Source organism: Mesoplodon bidens, assembly GCF_964165515.1.
Source record: "Mesoplodon bidens genome assembly, chromosome: 3".
NCBI classification, from domain to species: Eukaryota; Metazoa; Chordata; class Mammalia; order Artiodactyla; family Ziphiidae; genus Mesoplodon; species Mesoplodon bidens.
This window is the reverse complement of record NC_138178.1, coordinates 92,799,725-92,812,211: the sequence shown is the minus strand read 5'-3', so window position 1 is coordinate 92,812,211 and position 12,487 is coordinate 92,799,725. Positions and strand designations below refer to the sequence as shown.

The 12,487-nt window shown below is 41.5% G+C and overlaps 1 protein-coding gene across 1 annotated transcript in view; it reads left to right on the top strand.

Annotated features, from left to right (window-relative positions):
- STARD9 (StAR related lipid transfer domain containing 9) overlaps nt 1–12,487 on the top strand; it is a 126,440-nt gene that overhangs the window by 71,862 nt on the left and 42,091 nt on the right. Inside the window, 10 exon segments of the mRNA XM_081227195.1 lie at nt 1,652–1,721; nt 3,158–3,230; nt 6,162–6,229; nt 7,299–7,396; nt 7,811–8,025; nt 8,028–8,048; nt 8,050–8,173; nt 8,176–8,285; nt 9,644–9,721; nt 10,141–10,212. Of these exon segments, the coding sequence (XP_081083321.1) occupies nt 1,652–1,721; nt 3,158–3,230; nt 6,162–6,229; nt 7,299–7,396; nt 7,811–8,025; nt 8,028–8,048; nt 8,050–8,173; nt 8,176–8,285; nt 9,644–9,721; nt 10,141–10,212 (929 nt within the window).

The following is a 12,487-nucleotide window of genomic DNA, read 5'->3' as shown; positions in this document are numbered from 1 at the left end:
CAGCTGTTTCTAATAGTCTTTAGCAGAAGGCTTGGTTTATATTATGTAATTTGCCATTACAGAAAGCAGAAGGTCTCTATCCTTGGTTAGTTTTTTATTTTTATTCTTTTGGCTCTGCCGGGTCTTAGTTGCAACAAACAGGATCTTTGTTGAGGCATGTGGGGTCTTTTAGTTGCAGCATGTGGACTTCTTAGTTGTGACATGCAGACTTCTTAGTTGCAGCATACGAACTCTTGGTTGCGGCATGCATGTGGGATCTAGTTCCCTGACCAAGGATCAAACCCTCACAGAGTCTTACCCACTGAACCACCAGGAAAGTCCCTATCCTTGGTTAAATTTTTAAAATTCTTTTTATTATAGAGAATTTTGAACAAAAATAGACTAGTATAATGTACCCCCATGTTCACAATAACCCATAACCCAATAACCCTTTGCAAATTCTTCCCTGTCCACATTCCTGTCCACATTCTATAGTATTCTGAGGCAAATTCCAGATGTCACGTCAATTCATCTATAAATATTTTAGTATGTAGCCCTAAAAGATAAGGAATATCTTTTTTAAAAATCATACCCCAGGGGCTTTCCTGGTAGCACAGTGGTTGAGAGTCCGCCTGCCGATGCAGGGGACACAGGTTCGTGCCCCGGTCCGGGAAGATCCCACATGCTGCGGAGCAGCTGGGCCCGTGAGCCATGGCCGCTGAGCCTGCACGTCCGGAGCCTGTGCTCCGCAACGGGAGAGGCCACAGCAGTGAGAGGCCCACGTGTCGCAAAAAAAAAAGAAAAAAAAAAAAATCATACCCCAAACTATTATTACATCTAAATAATAGTAATAATTCCTTAATATAAAAAAATCCACTCAGTGTTCAAGTTACTTTGCTAATTTTAGTGTAAGTGTGTTCAGCTATGAGCCCATAAATTTACTTTGGTTCCTGAATCTCTAATACAGAGATTCTCTAGCACAGTTGTGAAGGCCTTTTTTGACTTGGTGGGTAACCAGACATAAAGATTTACTTTCATGCCCTTAAGCTCTCTTTACCTATCTAAAGCCTGCCCATTCTACAGTGGCTAAATTCAAGTCTCGCTTCCCCCATGGAGCTTTCCCTGACCACTCCTCTGATCTCCTCAGCATTTATTATCTTTCTAGTCCTGTGGCACTTGGCCATATTATCTTGTATCATAAAATTTCTCATGATTGTAAACTGTGGGAGGATAAGGACATGTGTACTGTATGGTTTGTATGTCAAACCAAGTCCACCATTTTGTGGGGCACGTAGCCCTTGTCTGCCTCAGGAATTTTGTGAGGGCCAAATGAGGTAATTTATGAGAACTTTTCTTATAACCTATATAGCAAAATTGTCAGGAATTGTTATTGCTATTCTTCTCATTGTTGTTAGCATAACCGCTACATGAATTCTAGACTATAATGTCTGTGTGGGCAGAGACCTGTGTTCCCAGAGAGACTGTCACAGTGCCTGACAGTAGGCTTCCAATAAATATATGTTGACTTAATTTATTATCTGAATTAAGTTGTTCCCTCATTCTTGTCTGTCAACTGATATGAAATAGAATGATAAATTTAATTACCTACAGGAAAAGGTTAAACTTTGCCAAAAAATTTTAATTTCTTTTTTCCTCCTTGCAAATTGGATAGGTTTATCTCAACATGTAGTTACCAGCTATAAGCAAGTAATTCAGCTCTTGGAGGAGGGAATAGCAAACAGGTAACAGGTTTGTTTGTCCTTGTCATTCTTTCAGTCTCATTCTTACTTCCTGTGTTCTCATCCCCCTTCACAGTGTATATTCTCTCTGCAGCTCCCCGCATCCACGATCAGCAGGCCTTTCCCAGAACAGAAGTGTACCCAGTGTAGGGGGCGGTGGCTGAGGTTTAGCGCTCTTCTCACTAGTGGTGAAGCTGGAGTTTGTTTTGGGTATAATAATATTAGGCAGTAAGCCCAGAGTATTACTCTATGCTTTGTCTTATAATACACGACTTCTGCTGTTTTCATCAAAGAACAGATTCTTGCCTGCATTGTCCTCTCTTTGATAGAGGTGATATACTTTAATATAGTTTATATATAGTTTAAAATGTTTCAGAAAACCATTTTTCTTCTAGTTTTGCATACTGTGAAGGTTACTCAAAAAAAAGACTGTTTTGAATCTGCTATGAAATACTAAGTGCTATTGACTCTCCTTAAACCTATTGTAAATTGTGATAATACTCTATTTTTAGTTACTATGAAATACCCAGAATGTTATTTTACACCCCCAAAATAGCCTTTTTTACCTGAAAAAAAAATTGGGGGAATTTAGAGTCTTCTACGTACCCTATTAATAACACGTCTGAGTTAATTGAACATGAAGGAAGAAATTTAAATTTAACATTCTATTCCTTGGCTTTCATGGAACTATTCTGGAGGCACTTGCTTCATGTCTTCAGGGTACCCTGAGCTCCTTGATCTTTAAGTGTCAGGCCTCACCTTGTCCTTTTTATCCTTGAATAAATCAGCCTCTAGGTTTTGACTCTTTTCTTCAGTTCTGTAACTCCTCTGAGAACAGAAGTCAATGAGTTGGTCTTAAACTGAGGCAAGATTGACTTAGATTTAGATGAAGGGAAGACTCTTGACTCTAAGGGTCAAGATTGTAATGAACCTTTCAGGGAGCCTATGAATTCTACCTGGCTTAAGCATGATGTTCATGTAATTCAAGATCTCATTTTAGCCCTTTCTGGCACTATAAGATTAATATTCTGTGTTTAATCATGACTTAACTTTCTCTGTCTTTGAGCCTTCTTCTCCAGCAAGCTCTCTACGTCCATTTGTCTTATTTAAATGGGTCTGTTTTAGGGATATTCTTACAGGTTGATGACTCTTTAGTATCACGCTTTCATCTCTGATTTTTAACTTCTATTGCTTAAAAAAAGTTCTAATTGTGGTTTAATATGAAGCTACACTCACTTTTATTCTCAGCTATCAGGACCTAGAGCGCTGCTCCTGCCCTCTTGGGGCCACTCTCCTAACAATAACAGACTAAATAACGCGTGTTTCATGATCCTCACTTGTGAACCTCAGCACTAACATCTCTTGTGTTCCCCATGGATCCTTAAGGATCACCATGCATAAACAATCCTTGTCCTAATTTTCTTCCCTTATATACACAGAATCACAGCAGCAACCCATGTTCATGAGGCCAGCAGCAGATCCCATGCCATCTTCACTATCTACTATACGCAGGTTGGTTACCACTTATATTTGCTTAGATTTCTTCCTTTCATTGTCCCTTTTGACTTGATTTCCTGTCTTCCTTCCTATTTCTTTTTCTTTCTTCCTACCTTTCCCTTTATAGGTCCTCTGATATGACCTAACATTATAAGTAGGACCTACACACAGTCTACTAAGCTACACACTCAGAAAGCGTACAGGCATTTCATAAAGACTAATCAAAATATCTTTGACCTACATTTTACTTTTAACATTTCAAAGTACTTTAATATCTATATGATCAGTCTGGGCATTTAAAATGAAAAGCAAGATTGAAATGAAAATAAACATTAAAATTAAAAAGTAGGGACTTCCCTGGTGGCTCAGTGGTTAAGAATCCACCTGCTAATGCAGGGGACATGGGTTCGAGCCCTGGTCTGGGAAGATCCTACATGCCACGGAACAACTAAGCCCATGTGCCACAACTACTGAGCCTGCACTCTAGAGCCCGTGAGCCACAATTACTGAGCCTGCGTGCCACAACTACTGAAGCCTGCCTGCCTAGAGCCCATGCTCTGCAACAAGAGAAGCCACCGCAGTAAGAAGCCTGCACACTGCAATGAGGAGTAGTCCCTGCTCGCTACAACTAGAGAAAGCCCGCATGCAGCAGCAAAGACCCAAAGCAGCCAAAAATAAATAATTAGAAAAAAAAAAAAACTGACTGTAAGGGCTCCACATGTTGGATTCAGCATACAAAGACTTCCAAGCAACTAATATAAATACGTTCCAAGAGCTGAAGGAAACCATGTTTTAAAGAATTAAAGGAAAACATGATGATAATGACTCTAGGGAATTTCAATAAAATGATAGAAATTATTTTAAAAGGGGGAATTATGGAAATGTACAATAACAGAAATGAAAAAAATCACTAATGGGACTCAAGCGCTGATTTGAGATGGCAGAAGAATTAGTGAAGTTGAAGATGGACAAATAGAAATCCAATTTGAAGAAGAGTAACTGAAGGAAAATGAACAGAGCTGCACAGACCTGTGGGACATCAGGTGTGTCAACATAAGTGTAATGGGAACCCAGAAAGAAAGAAGAGAAAATAGGCATAAGAAAAAATTGAAAAATAATGGCCAAAAACAATTGCCAAATTTGTTGAAAGTCTTTAGTGTACACTTTATTCAAAAATTAACTCAAACTGGATCGTAGGCACTAATGTGAAACCTAAAACAATTAAACTCATAGAAAATAACAATGGGAGAACATTTGTGACCTTGGATTAGGCAAAGTTTTTTTAGATATGGCACTAAAAACACAAATTGAACAAAAGAACAAATTGAAATTTGGAATTGGTCAAAATTTAAAACTTCTGCTCTTCAAAAGACACTATTAAGAGAATAAAAAGAAAAGCCACAGGGAGAATTTATTTGTAAAACATATGTCAGATAAAAGACTTGTATCCAGAATATATACAGAACTCTCTAAACTCAATAATAGAACAACTCAAAAAAAATGGTTAGAAATTTTGAACTGATACTTAACTAGAGAAAATGTACAGATGGCAATTAAGCACTTGAAAAGATGCAAACATCATTAATTATTAGAGGAATGCAAGTTAACACGAAATGAAGTATCACTACTCACCTTTTAAAATAGCTAAAATTAAAAAGAATGATTGGGCTTCCCTGGTGGCGCAGTGGTTGAGAGTCCGCCTGCCGATGCAGGGGACACGGGTTCGTGCCCCTATCCCGGAAGATCCCACATGCCGCGGAGCGGCTGGGCCCGCGAGCCATGGCCGCGGAGCCTGTGTGTCCGGAGCCTGTGCTCCGCAACGGGAGAGGCCACAGCAGTGAGAGGCCCGTGTACAGAAAAAAAAAAAAAAAAAAAAAAAAGAATGATTATACTAAATATTGGCAAGATTGTAGGAGCTGGAGTTCTCGTACACTATTACTACTGGTACAACAACTTTGAAAAAGAATTTAATAGTTTCTTTAAAAATTAAACATATACCTACCATATGATTCAGCCATTGTGCTAGGTATTTTCCCAAGAGAAAAGAAATCATATGTCCATACAAAGGCTTGTACACAAATATTCATAGCAGCTTTATTTGTAATTGCTCAAAGCTGGAAACAACCCATATGTCCATCAAGAGGTGAATAGATAAACCATGGTAACGTTCATACACTGGAATACTACTCAGCAATAAAATTAAACTTTTGACATGCCTCAACCTGGATGAATCTCAAAATAATTATGCACAGTGAAAGAAGCCAGACATTGTATGACTCATCTGTGTGAAATATCCTGAGAAGACAAATTTATAGAGATAGAAAATTGAATGGTGACCTAGGGCTGGAGATGGCAATGGAGATTGATTGCAAACAGACTTGGAATTTGGGGAGTTATAGGAAATATTTTAAAACTGGATTTTAGTGATGGATGCACAACATTAAAATTAAACAACAACAACAAAAACCCCATATTGAATTTTTTTTAAAAAAGGGAAGGTTGTTTTGCTCTTGAGGGCTGGACGCCCCTGGATAGAACAGAGAGAGGCAGAGTCCTGCCCAGCAAGTTAACAGGCTGTGACTCAGGTTAACAAGAGACAAAGCCCCATCATCCGCCCCTGCAGACCTGCTGTGGATCTCTACTGATGGGTCAGAGCCTCCTGGAGAAGAGTTGAGCATTTACCTGGTAAACCGTGCTAGGGAGACTTTGTGGGGGGTTGCCCACCTACCTTCTGGAAGTTTTGCTCACATTTTTAATGATGGCAGGACCCAGGGCTTACTGATTGTCAGATATTGAGAGCTCATCTGGTTCAGAACACATTAGAATACAGATTTCTTGAGTGAGTTGGCTAAAAATCTGAATATCACCTTGGTTAGGAGGGTGTCATGGGAAAAGAACAACATATTGTCCCAAGTGACAAGCTTTAAATATCTTTTCTCCCTTTAGGCAATCCTGGAGAACCACCTCCTCTCTGAAATCGCTAGCAAGATCAACCTTGTGGACCTAGCAGGCAGGTAATTAGGATCTCAAAGCCAAGTGGAATTACTCCCTTGACAATGACCTTGTTCTTGCTCATTTTACGGGGAATAAACTTTTCCCCACCTTTTACACATTTCAGTCATCCTGAGAAAATTACAAAAGAAACAAATTGTTTGAATGCTAGGTTAAGAAACTGTAGTTTTCTGAGGGCTAAAAAATTTTATGTTAGGGGTTCTCAACCTTAGCTGCCCATTAAAATCACCTGGATCTTTTAGAGCTCCCAATGCCTAGGCTGCACCTCAGATCAAATAAATCAGATTATTAGTGGAGTCAGAGGGAGTGCCGGCAGTGTATAGCCAAGATTGAAAACCAGTGCTCTAAGTAGAGGGGACTGAGTTAGCGTGCTTTTTTCCTTTGACCTAATATTGATTTTATGCAGCTCTACACATTTCTTAAAAAAAAAAAAAGCTTTAAAAAATACTGTGGCATTGGGGAGAAGCTACTGCCTTTTTAAGTATTAGAAGGAAACATGAATTGTACTCATTTACATATCCAGAAAGAAGAAACTCTCAGGAATAATGTGGTCAGAAAAAAGTGTAACATGAAATAAGGCATATTTTCTTATTTTAAAACTGCTAAATAATTAATATGGTACACCACTCCCTTAAAAGCTTAAGTGCTTTCTGGAAGAAATTGTATCAGCCAACTGGAAGTGTGAATTTTTAATATTTCACATTTACTTAAATAAGGAATTTGAAACCATTAATGACACAGCATAAAGCCATTAATATGTGAAATTAAAACAAAAGGGGAATTGTATATACCAAAAAACTATATTGGTATCATTACTGTGAATAAGTATTAACTCAAACTGCTCTGGCAGCCAAATGTAATGAATTGTTTGATTTTTATTGCCTGAGAAGCAGAAGAATGCCAGTTCGTTACACGATGGTAACATTTTTTCTGGAACTGAATTCTAAGGGGAATTTATTATATGGATCTTTTACACAAAGTGCAACATAATGGATAGTGTTTTTCAACAGCATTATAAGGATAGTGTCTTCTTGTTCACTTTTGTTTCTCTTTTCATCCACTGTGTTTTAGTGAAAGAGCAGATCCCAGTTACTGTAAGGACCGGATTACTGAAGGAGCCAATATCAACAAGTCTCTTGTGACTCTGGGGATCGTCATCTCCACCTTAGGTATTTTGACGGTAGCCTGGATTATCAGAGTGGGAGGGGAGACTTTGCAAAATAACTCATATGTTTTCATTTTGTCAAAATGGAGTAGATACTTAAAGGTTCTTTCCGATAAAGTTTACCTTCTGGCTTTGGGCATGAAAAATTGATATTTGTAGTTTTTGAACACAGTGTGACCATCATCCTACCACTCTCATTCCAAAAAGAAGGGAGACTACAAAATTGTTTGGCTTAAATATTCCATCTCTTGAGTCCAGAGTCTAATTCAGGGACCACACTTAAAGCATCCAGTCATATGCAGAAAGGGAGTAGGAAGTGTGATGCTAAGTCTACCTTCTCCAACCATTGCTTTGTTTTAATGCATTTGTTTCATAATTCCTTTTTTTCTTCCAATTTTATTATTTTTTGTCTTTTAAGCCCAGAACTCTCAGGTATTCAACAGCTGCCAGAGCCTCGACAGCGCAGTGAGCGATGGTAGTGACAGTGGGATCCCTAGCTCTCCTTCCGGGACCAGCAGTGGAGCAGGACCTTCCCAGAGGCAGTCTTACATCCCCTACCGGGACTCCGTGTTGACCTGGCTGCTGAAGGACAGCCTCGGAGGCAACTCCAGAACCATCATGGTTGCCAGTGAGTAGAGGCTGCCGGAGCTGGTTCTGTGTTGGGACTGGTGCTCCGCCACTGCCGCCCATTTCATCAAGGGTCTCAGACAGCCTGGGCGACGGCAGCAAGGCCAGTGGTCATGGGCTGGGTTGGAAAGGCTTGGCGTGTGTTTTAACCTTCTCCTTCTACCCCAGCCGTGTCTCCTGCACACACTAGCTACAGTGAGACCATGAGCACGTTGAGATATGCATCCAATGCCAAAAACATCATCAACAAGCCACGGGTAAATGAGGTGAGACCTTCATTTGAGTCCTGATCTGGTACAGCAGTTTACACCAAGTTCTCCTTTTTTCCTCTCATTTGATTTCCTTCTCTTTGTACTCACCCCAACTGCCAGACTTGTTCTCCAAATGGCGAGGGAGTGAAATTCTTTCTTTCAGTGTCATACCGTTCTCTCATATCTCAACTGGCTTCTTTCAGTTGCCTTTTTTGAATAATTTATTTTAGATATTTCTCTAAGGCCATTGGTCTTAAGATCCCTTGTACACTGTTGCCACTCGAGGAAAGATCATTTAAAAGTGTGTTTACTGCCTTTATTCCAAGTTTATGTTGCTCTGTGCCTTTTTTCATATGCAAATTGCAGTGAAGTCTCTGTTTTGGGTAAAAGTGGCATATGAGGAATCCTTTAGTCTTGAAAGCTGAATTAATAATGAGAATATTCCAAAAAGTTCCTCATCTGCTTTGCAGTTTTGGTGAAAAGTTCCAGGGCAGGGATCACAAATGGGTGGCCCACATATAGCCCATTTATGGACTGTTTTAAAGGGCAGTGTAGGGACTTCCCTGGCAGTCCAGTGCTTAAGACTTCGCCTTCCAGTGCACAGGTGTGGGTTCGATCCCTGGTCGGGGAGCTGAGATCCCACATGCCTTACTGCCAAAAAACCAAAACATAAAACAGAAGCAATACTGTAACAAATTCAATAAAGACTTAAATAAAAAAATAAAGGGCAACGTAATTCGTCAGGTACTAAGTTTAGTCACACTCAATACAGGAAGATTAGCACCTACTACCTATACATGCTCTGGCATTTGTATTATATTACCTACCTGACGTCCTGCTCTAGGCAGTGATTCTCAAACTTTAGTGTGTATCAGAATCACCTGGAGGGTTTGTTAAATCACAGGTGGGCCCAGCCCTCAAGAGTTTCTGATTAATAGGTGTTGGGGGGGGTGCTTCCCTGGTGGCACAGTGGTTGAGAGTCCGCCTGCCGATGCAGGGGACACGGGTTCATGCCGCGGTCCAGGAGGATCCCACATGCCGCGGAGCGGCTGGGCCCATGAGCCATGGCTGCTGAGCCTGCGTGTCCGGAGCCTGTGCTCTGCAACGGGAGAGCCCACAGCAGTGAGAGGCCCGCGTACCGCAAAAAAAAAGGTGTTGGGGCATTGCGGGAGGGGGCGTGGTCCACAGAATTTGCATTTCTCACAAGTTCTTAGGTGAAGTTGCTGCTGATCCTGGGACCACACTTGGAAAAGACTGCCCTAGAAGTTACTCCAAAGGAGTAATCCGCTTCTTCCAGGCTAATTGCGAGTAGCATCTCACAGCCATTCGGGGCCTGATATCAATCAGTGGTGACCAAGTTCTCTCTGTTTCAGGATGCAAACGTGAAGTTGATCAGAGAACTCAGGGAAGAGATTGGAAGACTGAAAGCCATGCTGCTGAGCTTTGAGCTGGTATGTGGGCAGTCAGGACTTTTCTGTCCTCCAGAGCCCCTTATGCAAGGTATCTGAGCCCTGCTGCATTGTGTTCTCAGTCAGGTGATGCTTGTAGAGCAGAGGCCAGAGATAGGATGGCGATTACTCTGATTACCTGTGTAGTTTCAGATGGGGTGAGCACCCTCTCACTGTGTCCTGTCTGCTGTCCAAAGGCCGTTTGCCTGAATGGCCCTTGTTCTGTATGTGGGCAGATATGGGGAATGGGACCCTCCAGAAAAAATTTCCTTGAATTCTCCTTCTTTGTACCAATCTGAGCCCAAATACTTAGGCTTCTGATTTGTTTCTGATTGTAACGATAAAGTCTTTCCTTTATCTGCATCTTTTCCTTCACAAGAGTGAGGGTGGGACCCATGAAGCACATCTCTCTCTTTGTGCAGAGAAACTTCCATTCATTGAATGAGGGAAAGGATGAAAATCTGAAGGAGCTGGCTCTCCAAAATGAATTGAAGGTGGGTCTGTTGGGGAGACTCAGTTGTGCTTCACATCACCTTGGGAACAGCTCTGACCTCCCTCCATCATTCCTGGGCCAGGACTGCTCCCCAACCAGGACAGAGAGGTTCTGTATAGAGACAGCCTTTGTCTCCATTGAGCCTTGAGTTGGGGGATGTGTTTGTCACAGGGCTGGTGACTGGCTTTCTGACTCTGCTTTGTTTTCCCAGGGGATCATGATAACTCCCTTCAGATAGTGACAGTAGCCTAGGAAAAAAATTATTTTCTAGTAAATAAGTAAATCAGTGACGTGTATTCATTGAACACCAGCTAGGTGCTCAGCACGATGCTGCAGGAGATACAAAGAAGTCCCTGCCCTCAGATGGCTTGCAGTCTAGTTGGAAGCACATTTAGAGCATGGTTAAATGTAATAACTTACGTGAGTCAGACGTAAAGAGCTTAGGAAGGAAGAAATCAGGTGTGGCTTGGAATTTTCAGGGCGAGCCTCAGTGCTGGAGTTGGAAGGCAGAGAACGTGAACTAGACCTTGGAGGATGGATAGGGTCTGTTAGATAGGGAGATGGGCAGAGGTATTGGGGTAAGGGAGGGATAACAGAAGCAAAGCCACGGAAGTGAGAGAAGGGCTGGTGTGAGACACGTGGACACATGGGGTGTGAGGGCAGTGAAGCTGGCTAGGATATGTGCTCCTGGTAGAGAGGCGCAGAGGGGAGGGGAGGGCCAGTTCAGGAGGTTTGAACTTGACATGAACAGGATTACTCACAGCTTCTTAAACCCAGTTAGTGACATGATAAAGGAGTATATTGGGGAAATTAATATGGCAGTTGCATGTAGAATGGATTGAGGGCTGGAAAGCAGAGAGACCAACAAAGAAAGAGACTGTTGTTGTGACCCCATGAGGGTGAGGACATTTTGGGAGATTGAATCAAATGGTGATTCCCAGAGACTTTTTTTTTTTTAATCACTTGTGTTAAGTTTTTTTTGGCCGTGCCACACAGCATGCAGGATCTTAGTTCCCTGACCAGGGATCGAATCTGTGCCCCCTGCACTGGGAGCACAGAGTCTTAACCACTGGACCACCAGGGAAGTCCCCCAGCGACATTTAAAAGGAAGAAGTAGCAGGCATTATTTGGTGACAGGTTAGATTTAGGTCTTGCAAATAAATGTCCCCATTTCCAGTACTCTACTGCATCATCCTTATATGTTATTAAAGTATCCTGGCTATGTCAATATTTTGTTACCCAAACTAAACTTTAGGACTACTTCACATATCCAGAAGTTTCTCAAAAATTCTGTATTTAGCTATATGTTCTGATTTTTGGTTCATTCCAGGCACATTAGCATTTTTACATTATACAGGCCGGCAGACCTGGACTTGAACCTGCCGCTTGCTAGCCTTACAACCTTAGGCAGGTAGGAGTGGGTGATGAAGGCTGGCCAGAGGGGAGGTGTCGTCTGCAGCACCTCCAGGGGGATGTGCCCTGCCACCCACCTCTGCCAGGGCCCAATCCAACCCAGCCCTTCACGGGTACCCTGTAGTTTTCAAACTTCAACTCAATGATTATAACATTAAAAAGAATGTTTCGGGAATTCCCTGGTGGTCCAGTGGTTAGAACTCTGTGCTTCCACTGCTGGGGGCGCAGGTTCGATCCCTAGTCGGGGAACTAAGATCCAACAAGCTGCGTAGGCAGCCAAAAAAAAAGAATGTTTCTAGAGTCATAAAATACTTGTACCTAAACTTGGCATGATTTTTTTTTGCTTAAGTTTTCTCTTTATGAGAGAAGGGCTTAGCTGAATCCAGTTCCTTTTCCTGGTCTTCCTCAGTTCTTCCACTCCCAAAAGAAGCTTCCTTCCTTGATAACAATTTCCACCGTAAGAAATAAAAAGGACCCTATATTCAACATTGTTCCTTCATGTTTCCCAAGTGGGCTTAGCTTAAGGCCTCTAAGCCTTGGTGTGTTTATTTTTAAAACTCTGTTCCTGATCCATAGTAAGCCCTCAGTGTTTTTTTAAATTAATTTTTATTGGAGTATAGTTGATTTACAATGTTGTGTTAGTTTCTGCCGTACAGCAAAGTGAGTCAGTTATACATATACATATACCCACTCTTTTTTAGATTCTTTTCCCATATAGGCCATTACAGAGTACTGAATAGAGTTCCCTGTGCTGTACAGTAGGTCCTTATTAGTTATCTGTTTTATATATAGTAGTGTGTATTATATATGTCAATCCCAATCTCCCAATTTACACCCCCCTCCGCCCTCAGTGTTTAATAACA